We start from the raw sequence: 27,220 nt of genomic DNA, 5'->3' as shown, positions 1-27,220 counted from the left end.
GTTGACTAGGGCTAGGGACAGACATTACACACAAACCTGTTTAAGTGATCAGAAACTGGTTTAAACCTGTAACAGAACATAAATTCCACGTACATAAACCAGTTTTGAAATGGCTGAAACTGGCTTAAGATAAACCTGGTTGAATGTAGTATCAGACTTAACTGATTTAGGTCAAACCAGTTTATGCAATGTCTGTCTCAGGTTTAAGTTAAACCAGAGTCCTCCTGCGTCCCAGATGCTTGGCTAGGCTGGGCTGGGCTGGGCTGTCTGCTCCAGAAAACAGGCTGGCCCCACCCCTCCCCTCCCCTCCCCTCCCTAGCGAGAGGTCCGGGGGAGACTGCAGGCATAGCAGGGTCTGCCTGGCTTCCCTCGCTGCTCACTGGTCAAACAGGGATTCCCTGCTCCCTCTTTCCCATGTCCCATCTAATGCTGAGAGGCATCTCTAATTTCACTGGAACAGGCAGAACAGTGTCAGCTTAGGGCTTTTTGGAGCTAATCCACAGGTCAGCTGGTAAAGTCCCTCTGGTCCTTTCCTGGAAAAAACTGTTTAAGAAGAGCTTGAACTAATAAGAGAGACTTTGGTTTTGCTGATGGGCTGATAGCACTGGTTTTATCAGCCCTTTGGCTAGTTTGCAGACAGGTGTGCAGACATGGAGAGGGAGACTGAAAAGCTCAGTATCACCAACAGTTGCATACACTGTACAACCTCCTCTTTGCCTCAGAGTGCTAGCCCAGGGCTGGGGTCTGGCAACTCTCACCCCTTGAGCAGCCATCAAGGAAAAGCCTGAAACGGTGCAGGCAGGGTGGGGGGTATACCCCACTCTAATCAGAGTCTCCTGCTGGGACCTGGCCCTCCCACCCCCCAGCTCAACTCTGTGGAAGGGAAGGGAGGGCTGCTCTAGCACCCCTCCCCCTCCTCCCCCCCCCCCCCCCCGGCTTCTAGCCTGTGCCATTGCAGGCTTGTGCCTGCATTTCTGGAATGAAAAGGGGGAATGTCTATCTACCTCCAAATCAGTTCAAGCTTTGCAGGTTAGACTAACTTGCAAAGATTGAATCAATTTAGGCTCAGGCTTTTTGAATTTCAAAAAGAGAGAAGAAGCCTTATACAGAGGCTGAGAAGAGTGAAGGCTCAGCGGGGACTTGGTGACAGAACCCCAACTTCTTTACTATACAAGTCCCCAGAGTCTGGAATAGACTCCCCCCAGAAGTGGTGCAAGCATATACTCTGGGCACCTTTAAGACCCACTTGGATGCTTATCTTGCAGGGATCATTTGACCACACCATACTTCCTGCCCTTTGGGCAAGGGGCTGTACCTGATGATTTTGAGAGGTCCCTTCCAGCCCTAATGTCTATGAAATCTATGAATGTCGGTCCCTATCCTTGCAGTTCAAATGGCTTGGTGATTATAATAGTAGCTGCCTTTTACAGGTAGGTTCTTTGGAATTTTAAGTTGTATGATATGCATTTTGATTGGATCTTTCATAAACACTTTAATAGACTAGAACAGTAATATAGAAGGCAAAGTGCAGGAAGAAAACTGGCATTTTTTTGGATAAATAGATATGTACCTGGATGAACAGGGAAAGGTCAGGTAGAGAGGGAGATTTGCAAATTTTGGATGCAGAAGTAACTGTTGAAGCCAGTCTAGGAACAGACTAGATTATCCAGGTGCTACATACAGATGACAAAGAGGAGAGGACTAGGGATAAACTCTTATGGGGTTCTCATGGGGAAACCAGAGGAGACTGAGGGCTAGAAGAAAAGAACAAAGAACAGACCTACCGACTAAATAAGGGTATTTGGAATAGAGAAAACATTAGATTCTTCCAGAAGAAAGTTACCAGAGACCATAGAGAAGTGGTTCTCAACCTGTTTTAGACTCAAGGCACCCCTCATTAGATTCATTATCCCTCCCTTCCCCCAACCCCCTCAGAAAATGCCAGCTCTTAGCTGTCACTCATTTTGACTAACAATAGAGCAATTCTTCTGTTGCAAAAAAACTTGCAATGACCAAAACAGGTCAGAATGTTTTTGATGCCGTGGATTCCTCTTTGGAAATTTCTGAGTTTATCTTGTGAATCACATATAGTTGTTTCCACACCTTACAATGCTAATATTGTGCACTGCCTTAAAAGGATCTCATGGAACCCCATGGTATCATTGCATCGTGGTTGAGAATCACTGCCTTACAGCTATTTCAGTGGAAACTCTACACTTCTGTGGTGATCTACAGTCAATTGTCTATTAGCCTCTCAAAATATATAGATCTCTTAACGTGTCTACTCATGAGAGGCCAGAAGGATAGTTTATGCTTACAACTAATCTTCCAGGCATTCCTGACGAACGTGGGCTTCCAGCCAATTCTGATCTCAAAGCAATAGCGATCACAAAGAAACAAACCTTACACCTATCTCATTTAGTGAAATGAAAGCACAAATTTCTGACAACCGTTGATAAAAATCTGTTGGCTTGGTTGAAATGTATCTGTTATAACTTTAAAGGGCTAGTGGAGGAAATCCTGGGATTATGGAAATCTGATAGTAAATCATTGGTGGAAGAGATGCTGAATAACTGAAAGGATAAAGGTCCAGTATTGCTCTATCAGTAGGGAGGAAGGCATCACACTACAGTTAGGTAAAGGCTGGATGTCTGTTCCCATCAAGCTATCCAGGTTTAAAATCATTACTGTAAGTTTTTGCAAGAAATATATTGTATAGCTGCCAAAACACTGGATTATTGCAAATGAGCACATAATTTACCTGACAAGACCTAATCCATATCTGTCTGATCCAGCTAGCTGTAGTATTCCTAATACATTGTCATCTAATTACCAAGGGAGGCCTTGATCCCAGAACATGTCACATGTGGCTAAATCCCTGTACCCACACAGACCCTATAGACGTCAAGGGAACAACTCTAATGCTTATTGTGGAAACAGACATTGCCTTTCCTCTTCTTTGTGCCACCATAAAAAATTTTAAGGTAGTACAAAGAAGCAGCAAACATATACCCATGCCCTTTGTCATGCCACAAATGCCCAAAATTTGTGGCTATGACAAAGATAGTAATATATTGTGCTGTTTTATTGTGGCAGATGTGTTTGCTTGGTGGAGGGAGAGCACAGACAGCCAGAGCTGTCCATACTCTTCAGCCCCCCTGGGCTAGTCCTCCAGAGGCTTAAGGAGTCTGATCCTCTGCAGCCTTCGGAATTCCTATGCAGGATTGGGACCCTCAAGCTGCTGGAGCATCTGTCTGGTTTTTCCTCCTTGCCAAGATGTCCTCTAAAGTACCTTGTGCCCTAGGGTAACTTATCCCTCTATAAGCAGGAAAAGCCAGGGTTTCCCTGCTTATAAAGATGCACCCCTGGGATCTTCAGGGTGTGTCTCTGTACAGAGGGAAAGCTTGGGGTTTCTGTGCTTAAGGAAACATGCCAAGGAGATCCCCAGGGTTGCAATTCTTTAAATGGGGAAAGTACAAGGTTCCCTGCTGGTGGAAACATGCTGGGGGGACACCAGGAATGTGTCCCCAGGAGGCACTACCCTGGGTCCCTGTGCTGCCCTGCACTGACCTATGCCTTCTCGTGAAACAGACTGGTGTGGGTCCCAGCATGAAGGTGTAGGGTGCTGGGAATTCCCCAGCTCCTGCATCACCCCACACCTCCTTGCTGGGACCTGCCTTGACCTGTGCTTTGCCCAGTGAGATGGGTCAGCTCAGGTCCTGGCAAAGAGGTGTAGGGAAGCAAGGGAGGGAGGGAATCCTGTAGCAAGTGAAACACATTGCCCCTTGTCCCACATTGGCTCCTGCCTGATGTGGGGCAAGGGGCAATGTGTATTTTGTTCAATGAAGTGGATCAGCTGTGGCAGGACATGTCCCTCCACTACTGATCTGCTTCAGTTTGGTGACATCTGTTTCTACTCTTAAACTTCAGCATGTGCTTAAACACCTTGCTGAAACAGGATTAGAATTAGCATAATTGCTTGATTGTTATAATCTGTATTCCCAGATGCATGAAACACATGCATTATAATAAGTGTTCACGTACCCTAGGAAGTATTATGCATTGAGGAGTTGACCATCTCAATTCCACCTCTATTACAATCATACCAGGTTTAAACCCTTTATTAGATGCTTACAGCAAGTTACAGTTGACATGGTTAGGTAGTAACATATTCCTCAAAACTTTGGCTATTTTTTCATAGTTTTTTTGCTTTGTTCCACATGCATTGATATAGCACCTTTCACTGATATCAAATGCACTTTAATAAAAAAAGAAATTACCACAGGAAAAAAACTAAGCTGCTGTTAGTCTAGCCAGAAAGAAAAAGAAGATGTCTGTGAGGCTGCCTAAATCTCATAGTGACCATCAGGCTAAGAATCCATTGATGGAAGACATCATTGAGCTCACACTTTTTTTTTTTTTTTTACTCTGAAATATATCTTAAATCCATGTGACTGAGGACAGATTTGTGCATCTTAATGTCAGCTATGTGGGAAGAATGATCTCTTTCCTGTCTGTACTGAACTCTACACTAGTACATCACTTAAAAAATGATAAAGGTAATAATTGATCAATAATGAAATGTATCTCACTGACAGTTAATGGTTCTGATATACATAAATAACATATGAGGCTTATCAGTGTGGTATACACAGAACATTGTAGTCATCACATAATTTTGAGTATTTCATGTGTTGACTTACAGCAATGTAGAGATGGAGTTTCCCTCTTAGAGAAACTGTTTGCCAAACAAAAATGTTTCTTTGTATTTGTGTACTATTACATAAAAGCAACGACTGGCCTAGAAACTAGCTTATTATGGTGTTTCTATATGGGAGAAGAATCAGCATAAATTGGAAAAGGATTTTTTAAAGTATATTACTTGAAAATGGCCAGGCTTTTTTTCCTTTAGTCTATCATTGAGTCCAACCCCCTGCCTAGGCAGGAAAGAGTGCTGGGGTCAGATGACCCCAGCCAGATGCCTATCCAGCCTTCTCTTAAAGACCCCCAGGTTAGGGGAGAGCACCACCTCCCTTGGAAGCCCATTCCAAATTTTGGCCACCCTTACTGTTAAGACGTTTTTCCTGATATCTACTACCACTCTCTGAGCGTGACCACTAAGGCAATTTGCCACCCACTGTACCGTGTAAACATCTATGTCACAGCCTCTTTATTTATGAGAATGGGATGAGATACTGTATCAAAGGCCTTGCTGAAGTCCAAGAAAACAACATCCACCTCTACTCCGGTGTCTAAGCATTTTGTGACCCTGTCATAAAACGAAACCAGTTTGGTCAGGCATGATCTACCTTCTGCAAGTCCATGCTGGTTTCCCAGCTGCATTATTTTTCCTGCTGGACTCCCACAAATATGATCCTTCATAATCTTTTCAAAGACCTTTCCAAGGATGGAGGTAAGACTGGCCTATAATTACTTGGATCCTCCTTCCTCGCCTTCTTGAAAATAGGGACCACATTGGCCCTTTTTCAGTCCTCCAGGACCTGACCCGAGCACCATGAGCACTCAAACAGCCGTGCCAGTGGTTCTGTTGTGACACTGGCCAATGCCTTCAGTACCGTTGGATGCAGCTCATCCGGGCCTTCTGACTTGAACACATGCAGTCCATGCAAGTGACTCTGCACCAAGTCAGTGTTGGCAGTTGGTGGGCTGGTGTCCCTCTGATGCCCATCTAAGAACCCATCAGGAAACTTATCTTGAGCCCTGTTCAGGAACACTGAGGCAAAAAACTCATTGAATAGCTCAGCCTTGTCCCCCCTCTTTGTCACTAATTGCTCCTTTAGCAATCATCCTCTATAGTGATCTTTCTGTGGACTCTCCTTAGCAAGGACAAATATGTGCTTTCTCTTGCAGAATTTCATGTGAAGTTTTGTTCAACTTTCATATTTTTTCATTTCAAAAGGATTATTAGTAATTACTTTGGAGACTTAATAAAAGTAAATGCAAGTACACTATTAGCCTCATATTATTTGATAAATACGCAAAATGATTGCTTTGGTTGTAACTTTCAATGCATTTTTATATCAACTACAGGCTTAGGCAGTGTATTACTTTCACCTTATTTTTAGAAGATGGCTAGTTTTGTTGTTTCTGTTACTATGGAGTCAGTGTATGTAAGCCATTACCTTCTATTGCCCAGCTGTTGGCTAAAACCCGTTAGGAATTCCCATTATGTCCAGCTGTTAGGGTCAGATATCTTCAGAAACAAGTGTACTGGTATGAAACAATGTTGTGTCCACGAGGACATTTTTTCGTTTCTAAAGGAATAACAGTGGCCACAGACTTTCATTTGATGACAGCTCCACTTGATTTAATTTCAAGGAACACTAGCAAAGTTGCTGAAGACTAAAACTTGACCTAGCAGGATGGTTGTATTGCAGTACTTTTTAAAAATAATGCAGATGCAGATTTTCCCAAAGAGCCAGTACTAATGATAGATATATAGTTAAAAATAATACACACTTATGCATGGTAAACAAACTTCTGCAATTTCATAATGAGGAATAAAAAAACAGCATTACTGTCCTTTGGGACACATAGCTTCCCAGTTACATAGTAATAGGTGATACTGTAGGATCATAAAATATATTATTGTTACTACTTTTTAAGAAAGGGCATGTTATGCTAGTTTATGTACAATCCTCCAAGCATGCATCCTCCAAGAGAGAGACTCCATATTATAGATGTGAGAGGGAGATTGGTCTCAGAGGTAAGGCATCAGTAGGTCTGCCACAAACTTCCTGTATGACTGTGAGTACTTAGGACCTGATCTTGCATTGTGAAGTCAGTGGGGCTCCATGTGGATGCCGGAGTCTAGCCACACTGGTTATAATGCAAGACTGAGATTATAATCTAATGTCTCAGTTCTCCAACAGTAAAAGGTGGATAGTAATCCTCCTTTCTGCCACTCTTTGTCCTGTCTATTTAGATCAGTGATTCTCAACCAGGGTGCCACAGCACACACATGCTTTGAGATTCTTTCAAGGGTGATGTAGGATGCCACACAATGTTAGTCCTGTTAGGAGTGCAAACATGGCTCATAAAATAAACTTGGAGATTTCAAAAAAAAAATTATGGTGTTAAAAACATTCTGATGTATTGCAATCTTTCTGAGCAGTTTGCAACAGAATTGCTCATTATTTTTCTCTAGTCGAAAGCCAAGTGAAAAATAAAAGCTGGCATTTTTCCAAGGGGTGCATAAGTCTAAGGAGGGGTGCCTTGAGTATAAAAAGATTCTAAGCCACTGATTTAAATCATAAGATCTTCAGGGTAGGGAATGACTTGTGCTGTAGTCTTTTATTTTCAATGCCCATTCTCTACAAAATACAAATGATATAAAAGAAAAGAAAAAAGTAAAAAACATTGTCTAACATAATTAAAATTCAAATACAGCAGTGTAGTTATCTGTCACATCATTTACTAAACCAGCTTGTTTAAAAGTAAAGAAACACATAATCAGGGACATCCCAAAATTTACACTACTTCTATAATAAATACATTATTCTTATAAAATTAATGCATTTTTCACAATGACACAACAACCTTAATTCCAAACATTGGATCATTGGGTTTTTAATGTATTGTTTTTATCTTGGTATCTGAATATTTTCCCTGAAAAGATGATGTGAACTAGGCAGCTGTATTACTTCTGTTTATCAGCTGACAACATTTTTGACTATCAATCCTACTAATGGCTGTTTTTGAAAAGAACAACAGGGAAGTGAAATATCAAAGGAAATACAAAATTAAAGCTACAGGTTTGTAATAAGCATATGTGTGGATTTGAGTTGAGTTGTGTCATCAATATGTACACTTACTTTTATTTCCCCTAGCCATTAAGTGCCTGGGTTCTGTAAATGGTGACAGTTATCATTATGTTATTATCATGTATAACCTCAATTCATCAAGCTGAATTTTTTTCTTGGATTTTTAAAAGATTTTTCACATTTTGTTTTCTTTATTTTTTATTCACACCTCAGCAAGGCCTCAGAGCCCTGGTCATGTTGAAGTTGAAGTTTTAACACTTCACAAATGAAGTTTTAGACCTAAGACCTGAACTAGTGTACTTGTTGCCATAGCAAATACCTAATCGCTGGATCCTCAACCTTTTACTTCTTAAGGTTACATTTTGCACACTGAGATTTCCCTGAGTCTCCTTCCATTCCAGCTGGGATCTCCCTCCCATCTAGCAATATAAACCCCTGCATAGGTTAGACTAAGTCAGGGTCAGGATGTCATTTTATTGTAGTCACAGGAGGCACTTTCTCCTCAACTTTCAGTTCATGGAAGAAACAACACTACCTCTTATTTCCAGTTTTCAGCTGCACTTGTAATGGTGAGAGGGAATCGGCAGAGAAGCAGCAATCGGAAACTGCTGCTTCTGCACTTCAAAATTCTCATGCCAGCTTCTCACCCAATCTTCTGAGCAAGGAGGCACCCACAACTTGTTGGCTGTTCTGAAACTACCAGTGCCAGAAGAGACTTCCTAGGCAGTAGCCACACAAAGGAAATTCTGGTATGATGATTCAGCTGCAGCCAAAGGAGGCAGGGAGCATTGTGTGCAAGGGGGTGCAGACAATGAATTACATGTAATAATAATATCTACCTCTTATGTAACGGGAACTTTTTGGTATTCATAGATTCATAGATGTTAGGGTTGGAAGGGACCTCAATAGATCATCGAGTCCGACCCCCTGCATAGGCAGGAAAGAGTGCTGGGTTCAGATGACCCCAGCTAGATGCCTGTCTAACCTCCTCTTGAAGACCCCCAGGGTAGGGGAGAGCACCACCTCCCTTGGGAGCCTGTTCCAGACCTTGGCCACTATAACTGTGAAGAAGTTCTTCCTAATGTCCAGTCTAAATCTGCTCTCTACTAGCTTATGGCCATTATTTCTTGTAACCCCCAGGGGTGCCTTGGTGAGTAAAGCCTCACCAATTCCCTTCTGTGCCCCCGTGATGAACTTATAGGCAGCCACAAGGTCGCCTCTCAACCTTCTCTTGCGGAGGCTGAAGAGGTCCAGGTGCCCCAGTCTCTCCTCATAGGGCTTGGCCTGCAAGCCCTTAACCATACGTATGGCCCTTCTCTGGACCCTCTCCAGGTTATCCACATCCCTCTTGAAGTGCGGCGCCCAAAATTGCACACAGTATTCCAACTGCGGTCTGACCAGCGCCTGATAGAGGGGAAGTATCACCTCCTTGGTTCTGTTCGTCATGCATCTGCTGATGCATGATAAAGTGCCATTAGCTTTTCTGATGACTTCGTCACACTGCCGACTCATGTTCATCTTGGAGTCCACTAGGACTCCAAGATCCCTTTCCGCTTCCGTGCCTCCAAGCAGGTCATTTCCTGGGCAGGAAGTATGCTGGACATTTTTCCTCCCTAGGTGCAGCACTTTGCATTTCTCCTTGTTGAATTGCATTCTGTTGTTTTCTGCCCATATGTCCAACCTGTTCAGGTCTACTTGTAGTTGTTCCCTGCCCTCCAGTGTGTCCACTTCTCCCCACAGTTTTGTGTCATCCGCAAACTTGGACAGAGTACACTTCACTCCCTCGTCCAAGTCGCTGATGAAGACATTGAAGAGTATCGGTCCAAGGACCGAGCCCTGCGGGACCCCACTGCCCACACCCTTCCAGGTCGATACCGACCCATCCACTATGACTCTCTGGGTGCGACCTTCTAGCTAATTTGCCACCCACTGGACTGTGTAGTCATCTAAGTCACAGCCTCTTAACTTGTTCACCAGTATGGGGTGGGATGCCGTATCGAAGGCCTTCCTGAAGTCTAAGTAAACGACGTCAACCCCTACTCCTGCGTCCAGGTGTTTTGTAACCTGGTCATAAAAAGAGACTAGATTAGTCAGGCATGATCTACCTGCTACGAACCCGTGCTGGTTTCCCCTCAGCATAATTTGTCCTGCCGGGCTCTTGCAAATGTGAGCCTTGATAATTTTTTCAAAGACTTTGCCAAGGATGGAGGTGAGACTGACTGGCCTATAGTTGCCTGGGTCCTCCTTCTTCCCCTTCTTGAAAATGGGGACCACATTGGCCCTTTTCCAGTCCTCCGGGACCTGGCCCATGCACCACGAGTGTTCAAATATTCCCTCCAGTGGCTGCGCAATGACGTCAGCCAGTGCCTTCAGTACCCTTGGATGGAGCTCATCCGGGCCTGCCGACTTAAAGGCATCCAGTTCCTCCAAGTGCCTCTGCACCATCTCAGGGTCTACGCATGGTAGTCTGGCGCCCTGCTGCTGCCTCTCTACAATCCCAGTGAGAGCCTTGTCTTGCCCCTCGCTTAGGAACACTGAGGCAAAGAACTCGTTGAGGAGTTCAGCCTTGTCCCCCCATCCGTCACCAATTGCTTATGCCCATTTAGTAGAGGTCCTATTCCACCCTGGGCCTTCCTTTTACTCCCTAGATATCTAAAGAACAATTTTTTGTTATCCTTAACTTGGTATGCCATCCTCAGCTCCATGGTAGCTTTGGCCTGTCTAACTGCCTCCTTACAAGTGCGAGCAGAGGAGGTATACTCCTCTTTAGTAATCTCTCCCCGTTTCCACTTTTTATATTGCCCCCCTTTTAGCCCGTAGACTGCTCTGGATTTCTCTGGTCAGCCAAGGAAGCCTCTTGGCCCCTTTCGCCCTTTTTCCCTGCATCAGGATCGTCTCCCTCTGTGCCTGAAGGATCATTTCCTTAAGGCACAGCCACCTTTCCTGGGCTCCCATCTCTTCAAAACTCTTACTCTGCAGTGTGTCCTTGACTAAACACCTGAGTTCATTGAAGTCAGCTTTCCTAAAGTCTAGCACTTTCACCCTACTAGTTACCTTACCCACTCGGCGTCTTATGGTGAATTCTATTATTTGATGATCACTGTCCCCCAGGTGACCACCAATCTGTAGGTCTCCTACCATGTCATTCCCTGTTGCCAATACCAGGTCCAGTAAGGCATTCCCCCTAGTGGGACCATTTACCTCCTGCGTCAGATGGAGGTCCTGTACACAGGATAAGAACTTGCATGAATGGTGGGACTTTGCTGTCTGCATCTCCCAGCAGATGTCTGGGTAGTTTAGGTCCCGCATGACTACCACCTCCCTAGTTTTTATGGTCTCTGAGAGCTGCCTCAGGAGTCCCAAATCTAGTTCTTCCCCTTGGTGTGGGGGTCTGTAGCAGACCCCTACCACCAAATCCCTTTCTCCTTGACCTCCATGTAACCTAACCCACAATCCTTCTACTTTCTCCTCCTCCGATTCTGTTTTAATAAGGGTCGATGTATATCACTCATTGACATAGAGTGCCACCCCTCCCCCTCTCTTTGCCACTTTATCCTTTCTGTACAGCTTATAACCCTCAATGTGTACTGCCCAGTCGTGGGAAGAATCTCACCAGGTTTCTGTTAGCCCTACTAAGTTGTAGGTGTTTTCTACAAGCAGGAGTGCTAGTTCATCCTGCTTGCTCCCCATGCTCCTAGCTTTAGTGCATAGGCACTTGAGCCCTGTGACTGGCGCCGTTGTTGCCCCCCGGCTCTGGTGCCCAAAGGGCCCCTTATTGCTTACATGCTTATTGCTTACCTGTGGTGAACTGCTGGCCACCCCATGGATTGCAGGTTCCCCATGTTCTCCTTCTTCAGGCTGGGCTGTCCTTGTGGGTGCTACATGGTTTGAGAAGCTGTAGAGAGGATAGGTTGTCTAGAGATGTCTTCAGTGGGGAAGTCAGTTGAAGGGGACCATGGGGAGGGGAGTTTTGGTGAGACAAAAACACAAGGGAGATGTGAAGGGAAAGACTGAGGTAGGTGATGGGATTTTGCAGAGTTAGGGAAAGGCAGAGAGCCTAGTGGAGAAAAAATAATGGAAAAATATGGCCTTGTGGGAGGTTGCATGCAGAGGGATGGGTTGTGTTTGTAGAGGATGGTTGGGAGAAAGGGAGAAGATCTGAGAGAGGTGTGGGGGTGTGGTGGGAGAATATTTGGAGAGAGGGAGGTGTTTAAAGTTTTACTGGGAAGGTGGCACAGCAGTGAGAGCGAGAACTTGCTTTACTGGGGCAAAGGTCCTGTGGCATGTCAGAGTTATAGGTCAGTGTCCCCTAACTTCTTTGGTAAAGATACTCTATTGGCCACAGCCACTTTGTGTGTTAATAACCACATTTGAAAATGTAGGTAATAATACTTTGCTTATACATAATGCAATTGCATATGGACATCTCAAATTGCTTTGCAGGGGTGAGTATGCCTAAGTAGGCAGCTGGTAAAAGCAGTTTGAAGGGCAGGTCTGGTCTGTCCCCAGGAAGATAAGGGTGCTGTTCTAAACTCTGACACAAACTTGGAGCATAAGGCAAGTTTGACACACTTTGCAAATGCTTCTTGGGCTTCAAAGTAACGGTCAAAACAGTGTTAATGGGACTAAAATAGAGCTGCATAATGGAGGCTGGCTGCAATCCCAATTAAGGAGCCATTACATTTGCATAGTATCTGTGGGGTTGTTTCTTCCCAATATGACTTCTATTATAACTAGCAAATTGCCTGTCAAGAATAATGGATGAATTTCAAATAACAAAAACAAACAGATGGATTTTACTTTTTATATTTATTAAATTCATTAAATATTTATAAAACTTAAATAAAATAGGTGGAACATTTGAAGATACCAATCCCTTCCTGCACTTGTTCTTGTCCAGCAGGCTGGAGGTACATCTGCCCATGCTGCCACCTACGCGCCTCTTTCTTGGGCAAGGACAAGGACAAGAGAGCTCCACACCTCACAACAGCTGCCCAGACCCCGGGGCTTCCTCCACACCACCCCTGGGTGCCTCCTTCCCTGCTTGGGACCAGGTCTCCCCTGCTCGCCTACTGCCTCACACCTCTGCCCGGCTCCCACTTTGCCTTAGCTGGTCCCTCCCTCTGCCCTCCCTGCTGTGCTGGGCTCACCCCAGGTACCTCCTTCCCTGCTCAGGGCTCGGGATGGGGCCACTGCTGCTTGCCCACTGCCTTGTGCCTCTGCCCGGCTCCCACTTTTCTACAGCTGGCCCCTCCCTCCCCCCACCTGCTGTGCCAGGCTCCCAGCGCCCTCTGGGGAGGCACTCAGTAGAAACAGCCCTGGCCCCTGACTTTTTTCACAATTCTAGAAGTTGGGAACATCATGACGTGGTCACTAAACAAATGGTAAGGTTTAGCAAAGAAATTTCTCTGAAGACACAAATGTTCTCTCTTCCAGTTTTCAAGCTATTTGCATTTAAAGAGCGTTACAAACAGACAGACACAAAGACAGATGGACTAAGCCCTTTATATATATACTAGCCAATTGCCCATCAAGAATGAAGGGGGAGGGGGAGCGGGCAGGAATGGAGTCCCTTCCCCCCCCCCCCCCCAATCTGGGCCTGCTCTCCTCTTCCTTCCTGCTGCTTGGGGTCCAGGCCTGTACCCACCATCCTCGCTGCAGTGGCAGGGGAGGGGAGGAGTGGGCCCAGGCCCAATGCGGGGGAGGACTGGCCCCGAGGGTGGGGAGAAGCCAGGCCGAGAGACTGGGGGGGTTGAGGACGAGTGAGCCTGAGCCAAGCTGGGGGAGAAGGCCTGTTCTTCTCCTCTCCCAGCTGCTGCTGCATCAGGACGCATCAGGCTGGGCCTGCTGCCCCACCTCCCACCGCTGCAGTGGGCTAGCTCCCCCCCTGCCCTGCATTGGGCCTGGGCCCACTCCTCCCCTTCTACCTTTGTGGTGTGCCCACTACTCCCGCGCACCCTCCCCCCCCCCCCGGTGTTGGGCCCGCTTCTCCCCCCACTGCCACTGAGTTGGCCCTGCAGGTGACAACAGAAGGGAGGAGGGGCAGGCTGAAGTCCCCCCACAACTCCCCCCCCCACATGGCACCCCACTCCCGCTCCCCTCCCCCATTCTGCTGCTGCCATCACCTCCAAGGAGTGGGGGCAGGGAGTGAAGCCACCAGAGCTGGCCTTGCCCCCCCCCCCGTTCCATCCGCTCCATTGCTGTCTCCTCTAGGGGAGCAGGGCAGGGGCTGAGGCCAGCTGTGCTGACCTTGCCCCCCCACCCCATCCCATGTCCACACCATCAGGGCAGCATGTTGCCACCTGCCTGAATGCTTCTTCGCACTCTGATCGGCTGTTTTGTCAGCCAATCAGAGTGTGAATAAAATGTTACAGACAGACAGACAGATTAAGACTTTTATAATACTAGAATATAGATTTTTAGAAAGCTGTGATATATTCAGTACATGTCACAGGAATGTGATTTTCACTGGTTCAGACTAAAGTCAGCATGTGTCAAGCCTAGTTTGATATTAGCACACTGGAAAAGAACATTTACAACAAACAAAATTAACTTTGCTACTATTTTTCAGCACATCTGCTGGTGCTATTGAAGATTGTTCTCATTTGAGAACGAGCATAACTTTCTGTTTAAATGCTGAAGGGAAGTCATACCTCTAAGTTTATAGAATCAGGCTATTGCTAGGAAAATTACCCTTCTCTTATGCTTGGGCTGTATAACATGATTGTTTTGGGGGCAAAGATAGGCTTTCAGGATTATGTGTCCACTGACACAGGATGATTCTCCCTCCTCAGAATAGGATGAAGTAGGTTTTATAGAACATAGTGGGCACATCTACAGAAGACTAATGTGCAGTAAAGCATCACCATCTTCACATGCACGGGACTTACTAAGCAGTAAATTTAGCTAATGTATGTTTTGCTAGTATCAAGAAATACAGGTACTAGATTAACCATGCATTAGCTACTGCACAGTAGTGTCTGTGTAGATGCTGACTGGGAACAATTTGCATGGTTAATCTAGTACCTGCAATTTTCTCCTGGTCAGCCTAGGCAACGAGGGATTGGGGGTGGAGGCTGTCTGTGGCTCCTGTGCAGAGCTCGGAATCACAGACAGGCTCAGAGGCACTGGTTTGAGGCAGTACCCCATGGCCAAGCAGCAGCAATGCTCTGAGTGCTCTCCTCACTTTGCTTGCTGAGAGAACAGGGTCGCTGTCTGTCCCCACAGCGCTGGGCCAGGAACAGAGAGCTTCTCCATTTCCTCAGCCCTGCTACTGCTTGTGGCAGGCATGCCCTAGTCAACTGCTGCTCCCTACCCATGCCTCACTCCCCCCTTCTCCCGCATCTCCCTCTGGTCCCGGTACTGCTTACCCCTCCAGTCCCAGCATTACTTAACTCCTGGATCCCCCAAGTCATGGGCAGGGAGTGGGAGCCAACTGAGGCATGTGCTGCATGGGGAGCAGCAGGGCTGAGGGGATGGGGAAGCTCTCTGTCCCCGTCCTGGTGCTGTGGGGACAGAGAGCTCCCCCATCCCTTCAGCAAGCAAAGCTATGGGAGAGCTCAGGGTGTTGGTGCTGTTTGGCCATGAGGTGTTGCCCCAAGCCAGCACCTCCAAGCCAGACTGCGATCCCAAATTGCATGTGGCTGGGAGCTGTCTCCTGCTGCAGAACAGCTCTCTCCCACACCCTGGAGCCCAGATCTGACCCCTGTGCCCCCTGCCAGCCCAGGGCTGGCACTAGGCAAGCCTGGAGCTACTCCTGGCTGCTGCTCCAGGGTGGGTAGAGGGGGGCAGAAGCCTCCCTGGATTCAGCTGCTCCTGTTGGAAGCAAATTTGCTTCCCACATGGGCATATGTATAGATGTGTTCCTTGGTGCAGTTTACTGCACTGTATTTTAATGCACAGTAACCTTAAGGTGCATTAACCACACCTGTAGATGCACCCAGTGTGTTTTGTAGCCCACATAGTTTCTGTGTTCTTGTGGGAGTGAAGGAGGATTTTGACTGATGACCTGTTTCAGAATCAAGTTTGGTGCAAGGCTTATACATTTTATATGCGTCTTTCCTGTCCTTGCCATTCAGTTTGGAAGGACACTCAGCATAGTTATAGAGAAAAGCGCATCATTCGCCCCTTAAAGAGAGAGAAAGAGGGAGAGAAACAGCCTTACCCCACAAAACAACAAATGCACGGACCAAGGTTGAAGCAAAACTTTTACGTATTGTGTTTTGTCCCGTTTTATTGTTATGTTCCAACTGAAAGTATAGTATAGCTTCAAATGATGTATTTTGGAAATGCAGCAAGCAGCCCATCAGTCCCTGCTGATAGTTCTAAAATGAACAGATAAGCCGTTTGTTCATTGCAGTTGTATATGTTTACAATGAGACAGGTGTGGACTGAAGGGAGGGGAGGAGTTTCTGATTTCATTTTCCAAAATATGAATTTCCTGGACTTGTGTAGCCAGCCCTTACACTAGACACCTTGGTCTAGGAAAGGACAAATAATACAGTCATTTAGGAGGTCAACAGATTGGGAAGGGACATACTTTTTTTTGGGGGGGGGGTTACAATGATGTAATATCTACAAAATGTTTAACAAAACCAGTACTACTTATTACTTTCCTCAGTAGTACTATTGCCTTCAGCTGGACTTACTGTGTAAATAGTGAATGGTTATTTAATTTGACAAATAAGTGGGCACACTCTGATTACAGTGCATCAGAGTAGATTCGATTAATCAAATCTGCTGGAGCATGGTAAGTACCACACTCCAGCAGACTCCAGCGTCACATGTATTAGTGTCCCTGCACTGAAAAATGGCAGTGGGGGCACTTCAACTAAAGGTCATTCAATGAGCTTCAGTTAAAGTGCTCCCCACCGCCATTTTTCAGCACAGGAACGCTGATATATGTGATGGTGGAGTCTGCTGGAGTGTGGTAATTACCATGCTCCAAGAGCCACTTTAATTAAAGCACCTTCCCCCTTCCAGTCCTGGAGCACCATTGTGAGGTACCAGGAAAATGCACATTAGCTTGTTTTAACATGCATTAACTAAATAGCATGTTTTTAAATGACACTTTAATGCGCATTAAAATAAACTAATCCACATTAAAGCGCATGTGTAGACATGCCCAGTCTAATTTATCTAGAAGGGAATGCTAAAATATTCTCCTTACTGGCCTTGCTAGATGCTACATTCAAAACAATTGTTTTTCCAAGACCTTAATTCTAATTGTAGTTCAGACAGTTGCTAGTCTGGTGCTTATTTCTGGAAATGCACCTATTTGGATGATACATTTTCAGGACTGGGCCTGAGCACTGGCTTGACTCTGCTCCCATTGAAACCAATGGGCATTCTACCACTGGGTTACCTAGCTTGGCCAGTGCTGTGCACTTTGGGAAATTTCACCCTTGGTTCTCAATCAAACACATCCAACTATCATGCTTAAAAAAAATAAATAAAAATTATTACTGTGAAAAAAATTATTGTAAAAATCCTGCCTGCTTCTGATTAGGTGACTAGGCAGCACCAAGCAACTAAGAATTCATGGTCCTACTTAGAAAGATACTGTTGTGTATTTCAATAAAAACTGGTTATCAGTTTAAAAAAACCCAGAATGCCTCTAAATGTAATTATAAATACTGTATTTACTTGCATACGACACACATTCCCCAAACACTGGGATCTGCGTCTTAAGTGGGAAAGTTCATTTTTCCTCACTGGGATTGAAACATATATTCACTGCCATGTAATTGGCCCAGGCAGAGTAGACCCTTCAGAGTCACAGTTCTGAACAGTAGAATCATAGTTCTGAAACATCAGCGAGAGCCTGAGTGATGCTGAGGAGCAGAGTGCACCTCTCCTGCCTCGGGCCAGCATCAAACATGCTGAGCCCATGCTGCGCTAGTTAAGGTTCTGAAAAAATCATCTTTTTTTTCCCTTCATTTTTCCTTCCCAAAACAAGATATGTGTGTATTATTTGGGGGCATGTGATATGCAAATAAATACAGATAATCATTCTGCTTACAGCATAATTGTTTTTGCTGACAATCAAAAGCGTGGGCTTCTATATTCCCATGTTGAGGAAAATGAGTGTAAAAGGACAAGATATAACACCACCCCCAAGGGAGTGCACAAAATGCCACCAAATTGTTCTTTGTTCTTTGCTTTTTACAAAAGTCTTAAATACAGGTAAATATGTAAACACAAAGATTTTGATCCTGTCCTGTTGCAGTCAATAGAAAGTTTGCCATTGACTTCAATGGTGCAGGATCAAGCCCTAAGCTAGTACAGTACATACAAGCCTAAGTCACTCAGGGAGCCATGGATATAGTCAAATGAAAGATCAAAAGTGCCTGCTTTAAAACCAGTTGCTGGAAGAGTCAGACTCAGTGCTGAAAACCTTCCTGCACATGTTGGAGTTCTCTCGATGGAGAGGGAGTTCAGAACCTGCCAGAAATTGTACTTTTCCTTTCCGGGAAGTATACCGCTTGCCAGATGGTAGGCTTTCATATTTAGACACAAATTGCCTGCAAAGACACAATATTGTTACTAGGTTATAAGCAAAAGGATATCAACTCTGTGGCCTACATGTGTGTAAAATTTCCTTATCTAGTCTCACATACCAGACTGCTTGGTTTCAGTGAGTATGTGTACACATTCATTAATGTTCCATAGTTACTGTGCATTAAGTTTAGTACTTGCATAACCGAGTACTAAATCAATGCGCAGTAACTGGCGCTACTGCACAATTGCACCAGCACATGGGTTTTTACAGACAGTAACTGCACAGTAGGCTAATACTACTGCACAATAGCGTATTAGCATGGGTTTTGCCCAGCACTCTACTGCGCAGTGTTGTTAGGGTACTGCACAGTTAGCATCTTGTGTAGACGCACCCAGTGTGACTTCAATAGAAAGCCAGCATAGATAACGACATATCTATCAGTCTGATTAATGTCTTTTTCAGAGAAATTGAAATTCTTGGAAAGCTCCAAATTCTTACATTTGCTTTTCTGTTCAACCTATCAATTGGCACTTTACACTTCTAGACAGAAAGACAGAATGGAAATCTCTGTCACAGGGACTGAGAATGCTTTCTCAAGTCTTAGCAGATCGTGATCAGGATGGAAAAACAAATCCAGGCCTGTCAGATGGCAATACAGAGCTATCCCTCAGCAAGACATCTTTTCTTTTATTGTGTTATAATTATATTTCAGAGGGAAAATTGACCGTAGTTAGAACAAAATGTTTTCAAAGTACATAAAGTACAATCTCTCCTGTAGGCCACCATACTTAAGCCAAGCACTAAATAGAGTGGCTAATATTACAAACATCAGAAACTGGTTGGTGAAGAGGGGAATCTTGTGTGTTCAGGTCTTGTATGGTTAATGATTTATACCTGCAGTAGCCAACTAAATAGCCCATGCTTCTTGTTCGTGTCTCGGGTCCTTTTATTGTCTGTAACTATGACACTTTAAGCTAGCTGAAAATGGTTATCTTTTCATTTTCTTTGCCTTTTAAGGCCTGTGGAGAAAATCTGGCAAAATGAAGATTCAAAGCATGTCTGGGACTGCATAAGCATTTATCCAAATCTTTGCTGAGTAATAAGTCTTGGATGATTTGCATTAGCAGATACATGTGTGTGAATGATCTTTCATAGCACCTGTTTTTACTATGCTGAAATCTATTCTCTCTGCCTCTGGGCATGTCTACACATGCTTTAATGCACTTTAGTTAATGCGCATTAAATCTAGTACCTCCATTGTGAGGTACTAAGAAAATGCACATTAGCCTGTCTTAATATACATTAACTAAAGAGCTGGGGGCACTTACGCACATGTGGGGAGCCTGCTCTGACGTGCTGGAAGTCCAACATAAATTCACATGCTCTGGCAGCCTTGTGCATCACGTGTCTCAACAGCACAGCGTGTCTCCTTGCTGAGAGAATGGCAGCGGTGCACTTTGAAATAATACATGTTTGATGTGCTTTAGTTCAAAGCACCTCACTGCCATTTTCTCAGTGTGGGGATGTGCTGTGCTGCAGATACATGTGATGCATGGGTGCTTTTAATTAGCACAGCTTGCTAATTAAAAGCATCTGGTGCCATGTCAGGACCATGTGTAAAAATGCCCCCAGTTTTTAAGTGATGCTTAATGTGTATTAAAATAGGCTTATGTACGTTAAAGCACATGTGTCGACACGTCCACTGGAAAGTTCCAGAGGTTCCAAGTTAATTAAAAGAACTTCTTGTTCTGTATATTTATACTTCTTACCTGAACGGAGATTCGATCTTGTCTATCTGCATGCAAACTAAAAATGGATACTGTGAGAACTGTACTGTGGATATGAAGTCTAGTGTGGCCTCTACTTCAATACTGGTTTCCATACCAGCCTGCACAAACAAGGAATCCACTAGGATATTGCCAGCTACCAGCATAGCTCCCCTGTAAATAAAGTCACATAAAAGAATTGGACATTAATCCCCTGTTTATTTATGAAATCTGTTAAATTGCAAACAGTCCTAACATCTAAGCACCAAGGGCCAACAACATTTTAGGAGCAGTGGACCAAATTGGAATTCAGGAATGTCTGAATTTAAATCCTAATTCTAGTACTGGCTTACTCTGTATCATCAGGAAACATATTGGACCTCCCTACCTCACTTGGTTCCTCTTTAAAGGTGTGGTTATACCTTCAAAGGTGAGGATTAATTAATGGCTAACATTTTCAAAAGTGCCTAAATTCATTTTGAAAATCAGTTCAGACCCTTAGGAGTCTGAGGCTTCTAAATCTTAGATGATTTTGAATTAAAATTATCCTATATTTTTAAATCATGTTGAAATTCAGTTCTCACTTCCCTTTTTGCAATCTCACTGAGTCCAATAGAGCTATGCAAGTCTACAACCCAATAGAATTAGTCCTCTGAATTACCTGAGTATCTAATGAACTGAAATCATTAACCATACTAAAGGAAATTCATTTTTCTAAGATGTTCTTGTTATTGTTTTTATAGGGAAGGGGAGATCTTATTGCCACTTGATTTTTCTCCTGAAACAATAATCTAATTTTAAACATAACTATCCTTTAATTTTAATTAGACTTCAAAGTCCCTTGATTTTTAAAATCCTCAAAATAGACTGTCTCATTTTACATCTTTCATCATATAAAGTTACAGCATATACTGAAGGTATCTCACCGATTTTTGACACTGGTTTTGGATTCTCTGTACCAAAGACTGAACTCCATTCCACCTGAAATGTCAATGGCCAGACCACTTTGGAACTCTGTATTGGCCTTCAGCCCAGACTGTAACTGAATGACCTATAAACATAAAAGAACCAGGATAACAACTTGCTTTGCCAAGTGGAAAGTTAAACACTCTTCATTTTCTTGCTTCTTTTAGGGTAGTTCTCACTTGCTGGAGTTCACCTCCTTTCCATTGCGTGTTTATTGCGAAGAGAAGGAATATCACTGGGGCATAGTGAAGACTTGTCCTCCCTTCCTTCACGCACGAGACACCAACACAGAATACATGAAAATTTCTGTTCTTCCTCTTAAGGCATGACAGAGCTACCACACAAGCAACCAACTCTCATGAAAATCCAGGTGGAATTCTGTCTTACTCAGCGTTCTTTCTTGGGAGCTCATGGCATAATGCAGTCCTGCATTTCTTGTTCGCTGCACCTGAGGCTTATCACTGCAGACTCTTGCTCCATATTGGTAGTAAATAAAGTGCTTTGCTCATTACAGCCCAACAGAGACCTTATGAATAATCTGGAATTGCTGTCCCAGAAAAAGTTCATCTACAGTAAATCTGTTGGCAAATATAAATTAGTTGCCTATGTATTCAATATACTTCCTGCCTAGATTGGGCCTGCTCGTGGTTTCTTGAAACCTTTACAGCTGGACTGGAAGTGCATTTCATGGAGTCAATTTCGGAAGTGATAATAGCTCAGGGTCACAACAGCTCAATACATTTGAATTTTGTCAGTCAGCCAGGATTTTAAAGTTCACACTGCTTGGCAATTTGACCTGCTTTATATAGCTGCCCTGGTCACCTTAAAAACAAGAAAAACTAATTATTTTTTTTCAGAAAGAATATTACGGTTTGAAAATGTTGATTTAGATGCTAAAAATGCTCCTCACTGCATAATATAACTGTCTGGTGGGCCTCAGTATAGTCAGCCTGATGGCTGAGGATCATGGAATTCTGGGAGAGGAAGGAAGTATAGCACAGTGGACTGAGCACTGGCCTGGGCACCAGGAAACCCCCACTCCTAAACCTGTGTTGGAGGTTGACTCCTGTGTCTTGAGCAAGTCAGTCAGACCCTAAACCAAGGGCAGGCAAAATGCGGCCCATGGGCCGGATGCGGCCTGCCAGGCCATTCTATCCAGCCTGCGGGGCCCCTAAAATATTATTTTTCGAAATTTTTATCTGCCCCTGGCTAACCCATCATGCAGCCCTCGATGGCTTGCCAAACCTCAGTAAGCGGCCCTCCACCTGAAATAATTGCCCGCCCATCCTAAGCCCACTGAAGATCAAAAAGTTGTCAGTCAACTCTAGCATGCTGTGAAAATTAGACCATGGTCTTGCCATATTCATGATCTATACTAGAGATGGCAACATACTGTACAGACCTCAGGCCAGATCCAGCCTGCAGAACTATTGAATCCAGCCTGCAGAGTCCAAGGGCTTTGCCTATGCTCATGACTGCACTGGTGCTAAGCAGAGAGGAGCTATGCCAAGGCCAGGCAACTTATAGCTGTGTCCTTGCTGCAGCTACTTCTTCATCTCACCCCTTAGCCTCCCTACAGCTAGGGTGTGGGTACAGCTTCCAGCCAATGGAGAGCTGCACTGGGGCTGGGCAGCTGGAGGCTGTGTCCATACTGCTGCCACTTCTCCCTTCTTCTTCCTCTCCTGCCCTCAGCTGTGGCATAGAAGCAGCAGTAGCGCAGACACATCTTCCAGCTGCCCAGCCCTGGCATAGATCCCCACTGACTGGAAGATGCACCTACATCCCAGCTGGAGAGTAGGAGGCTGGGAGAAGCAGCAGTGGCATGGGTGCAGCTCCCAGCTGCCTGGCCCCAGCACGGGTTAAAGGAAACCCCCCTGTCACTGATACTGCAGAAGCAATCTGGCCCACACTGGACCAGAGCTGAGTTGATCCAGGCCACAGCTTGAAAAGGGTGCCAGCCACTGGTCCATACTGTGTACAGGACACAAATGCCCTTTCACAAAAGTCTGGGCCTGAATTTCTTGTGAAGGAAAAATGTTTGCAGCAGGGGGAGGAGGGAACAATTTGTGTCCTGCCAGACAGCAGCTATAGGGGAAATGAAGAAGGGAGCAGCCATTTTCCATACAATGGAAACTAGTGCCTCATTCCCGCTCCATGCTGTCATGCTTTGGTTGTCGATTTGGAAAAGCAAGTGAGTATCTTATATATTTTGCTAGGAGTCCCCCAGATCAGTAAATCTTGTGGCTAAATTGCCAAATCCTTTCCTTGCTTTGGTACAGTAGCTTGTGTCTGGTCAGTCTCTCTTTCACCTCAGTTGTTCTAAGAGAGGAATTCCTCAAGTTGATCAGAGTTAGCAAAGTGAGAGAGGACCTAGCCAGGTCTGGATCTGATCTTTGGGGAACTCCACCCATGTGGTTGACTCCTGCTGTCATTGAGGGTCTGCTCCTCTCTCACACCTTTTCATGTATGTCCATAGCTCTCTGGTATGATAACTTTTGTCCTCTTTCTTTACCACCTAGTTCCCACCCCCCCCGGTAGTTCTTTTTTTTCCCCCCATTGTTCCTGTTCTTCTTCAAGTATTTGCAGGATGTGGAAATGTTTGATCTGCCCCCTCCTATGTGCATGAAGGGATCTCTCTCATCTTTTCCTTGTAGTTGTCCTGCAGTCTTGCTAAAGCTGTCATGATAAAAGATTAGGCTCCCCCTATTAGCCCAGCTTGGTGGCTGGTGAAGTTGCTTTGGGGTCTTAACTTTTATTCCTTTTGTGGCATACAGGGCCTTCAGAAATGTAGTGACTGTATATGGTGACTTCACCTTTTAAGGTCCCAAACATTTTGTGTGGCAGAGTTCAGAAGGCTTCTCACTTGTCAGTCAGTTGTTGCTGGAGTAGGCTGGAGAGTTAATATAAGAATGCAGTAGGCTGAAGATGGCTTATAAGCAAGGACGCCCCTGGCTAGCTGGATCATATGTTGTTCTGCTTTCCTGTGATTTTTCATCTACTCTGGCTCCATTGAAATCAAAGCAAGTTTTGCCTTTTGAGTTCTCTGGGGCCATGATTACACCTGCTGTAGTTAATTAAAAAGGCCCGGTTAACTTATTTTGATCTGGAGATGCAGCACCCCTTTTTAATTACAGTGAGATTGATTTATAAAGGGTAGGCAAGGCAATATACAATAGGCTGTATTCTGGAAAAAAACAATCCTGCATAAGCAGGAGGGAGTTTTTGTTACTGTGCACTGTCAAATTGGACTTAGGTATTTGAGAGGAGGATCAGTTTGCTAAGACTTTGTGATTAACTGTGAGAGTTACTGTGCATGTGACTAGAGCTTAGAAGCCTACAATAGAGTTAGGTCAAATCTGCCTTTAAAAGGCAAGCAAAACTTCATGTATGCTTTTTGTCTTTTGCTTGACCCACTCCTTCATTTCCTTGTTTTGATACAAATCCTGAATCCTTAGGGACAAGAGTGCAAATCTCATTCAGATCAAGAGAAGCTTCGTATCTATAGTCACTGGTGAGATCTGGCCTTTTAGAGGTGCTTTTTTCCCTTTGCTTTTCTATTTAAGGCTTTGCAGTGTCACTTATAATAGAAGACAGGGTATGGAAAGTTAGGATCAATGTCTTGGCACTGCTTCAAAATGCTGGAATATGATCCACATCAACAAAAAAAATCTACTATGTACAGTACTGGTAATGCTACTGTAATCAGCAGCAGATCCAGAAATAAGGCAAGGGTGGGTGGGGTGCAGCCCCACGTTTGGATGTGCTGCATGTGTGCAGTGAGCTCTGCTGTAGCTCAGTTTGCCCTTCCCCTCTGCCTTCCTCCACACTGAATTCAGCAGCAGGGAAAAAGAGGCTATGAACAGCAGTGGCAGTGTTCAACCCATCCGCTCTGGAGCTACATGAATGCAAGGGCTCTGGCCAGACCTTGAGCCAGGAACTCATGTCAGGACAGCCAAAGGGGTGTGTGACCATGCCACTGCCCTCCTAGACCTGCGCCTGACTAAAATGCAATAGAGCAGCATGCCAGAGAAAAAAAACACTTTTTAAGAAACTAGCTGTCCTCTACTGGAGTCTGGTTCTTTGCTTTGACCTACTAATAAATCATTTGGTTTCTCTACTCTTCTGACAGGTCTGATGTCTAATAGAAATACTGGTTTTTACGTTCCTGAATGTTAATGCAGGCATCTTCGTAGGCTCAAGAACAGTTTTATAAGAGTGGATGCTTTTATGAAGGGACTTATAATTTGTGCACTGTCATTCTTAATCCATGGTTCAAGTTGTGAAAAGTGGCAATGCCTGCAGAGTGCACTCTTATGATTTTTGTTTGGGATTTCATGGGAGATGGTGCTCCAAAGCAAACATCAAGAATAGCAGGCAGATAATTAAAAGGATGTCACCAATTTAGGAGCTCCATTCTTATCTGAAGATGCTGTGCCTGGCTATACTCCTGATCACTACAGCTGCAAAGCTAATGAAAGAAAACTATTTATCATGGTTATTTTAGTTTTTATATTTCACAGGACTTTGTATATCATTGAATGATTACACCTTTTCTTTTCTTTAACCAATTAGCAAAACAGCCACTGACTATGTGAAATGATCCCTTATATTGTATATACAAGAAGAGGGGAGCAGAAAATCCTGTATAACATTTCCAAGGGATTTTTAAAAATCTGGATATGCTGAATATTGGATCAGACAGTTTTAGATCCCTACTCTCAGCCCTTCCAGCCGTCCTCCTATAAATAGGATAGCAACTCTGCCATCTATATCCTTCACACGTTTGTTCCTTTCTGTGCCGGACCCATGTTTCCATGAGCCATGCTTTATTGCAGATCTTGCTAGCAGAGAATTGAGCATGGGTACAGTAGACAGCAATGAACAATGTTATAAATTCTTTTCTAAAGCCATATTATTGGCCAGAACAGTTTACCAGGGTTGTATGCCAGTTTGGTTTGTTAAGAGGATGATGACCTGGATGACCTTTGTCTATGCTGACTAAGAAAAACAAATGAGTAGCCAGCTGGCAAGAAACTTGGCTAATCATGGCTCTTGATGAACCAGCATTTAAGGACCATATCTATCTAGAGACGATTCTCCTCTCAGAAATGGTTTCTTAAGTGGCAGTATTACTATTTAAGGCCCCATCTACACTTACATTTAAGCTGTGTTTCCTGGTGCATATCGAGTCACAACTGGAAGGCAATTTCAGATAAAAATGTTTTTATCACAGTTTTATTGGCTTGTTTAAAGGTGGTTGAATTCTGCTAAAACAGTTTATAGTTTAGAACAGAGAGGGGCAATCTTTTTGGCAGATGTGCCAGACATGAAGCCCTGCACACTCCAATCCTCTTCTTCTGCCTGCTCTGCTTTCTGCTCCCTGTCCTATCTGCTGATGTGCTGCCTACCCCCTCCCTCAATATGCTGTGATTCCTAGGGCACTTATGCTACAGGTTGGCACCCCTGCTTTAGAATATCATTGCTAAAATATAGTCTTAATCAGCTGCCGTACACACTAGCCATCTGCATCCTGTTAAAAACTGGTTAGCCTGAATCTGTTTCAACAGTGTTTTTTATCATTTCATGGCTTTAACTGGACAGTACTTAAAGGGAAGCACTGCAGGGTCCATTAAGGTGTCTGCTGCTTGAATCCCCACTTATGCAGCAACTGTGCTATTAGTGACACAAGAAAAAAAAAGCAGCAAGTGTTCCCATCTGCTCTCTGTGCTGTCACAGAGCTTCCATTGCCAAGGCTTCCTATATTTCAGTGCTTAATCTAAAATGCTGGTGTAAGTTGAGGCTTGTAGTTCCAACCCTGGTGTGGCCCATACGCTTATTAGGTTCTCTGAAGAGAAGGAATCCAGAGTCCACTGGATGGTAGAGTCCCTGCAGTGTCTTGCCAAGTTATGCTGCCAGAATATTTATGGAGCTTGGTGCATGCACAGCAGTTGGAAGGAGTTAGTTCTGGAAACACAGTGCTTTAGTGCTCTGGCCTGGAGAACATAGATGCTCCCTTCTCTTTCCCACCTCCCTTTTGGTTTGTTAAATAGGTCACTGTCATGCTGGAATTCATACCTGCCCTTTTCTTCTAAGAACCCAGAATGTTTTCTTAATGAGCGTGATTTCCACAGTTTGTTCCCTGTATGTGAAACTCTCTTAGCTTGCAGGACCATTTCAGAGTGGCTGAGATTGATTCTAATTGC

The 27,220-nt window shown here is 44.4% G+C and overlaps 1 protein-coding gene across 1 annotated transcript in view; it reads right to left on the bottom strand.

Moving 5' to 3' along the window:
• Positions 1-15,978: 15,978 nt before the first annotated feature.
• MTTP (microsomal triglyceride transfer protein) overlaps positions 15,979-27,220 on the bottom strand; it is a 49,568-nt gene continuing 38,326 nt past the window's right edge. Inside the window, exons 16-18 of the mRNA XM_006264499.4 lie at positions 20,978-21,102; positions 20,055-20,225; positions 15,979-18,307 (exon numbers count right to left, since the gene is read on the bottom strand). Coding sequence (XP_006264561.3) covers positions 18,139-18,307; positions 20,055-20,225; positions 20,978-21,102 — 465 coding nt within the window. The 3' untranslated portion in view covers positions 15,979-18,138. The remainder of the gene's footprint in view (positions 18,308-20,054; positions 20,226-20,977; positions 21,103-27,220) is intronic.

The sequence above is a fragment of the Alligator mississippiensis genome, chromosome 2 (assembly GCF_030867095.1).
Source record: "Alligator mississippiensis isolate rAllMis1 chromosome 2, rAllMis1, whole genome shotgun sequence".
NCBI lineage: Eukaryota > Metazoa > Chordata > Crocodylia > Alligatoridae > Alligator > Alligator mississippiensis.
This window is presented reverse-complemented; position numbering and strand designations above follow the sequence as displayed.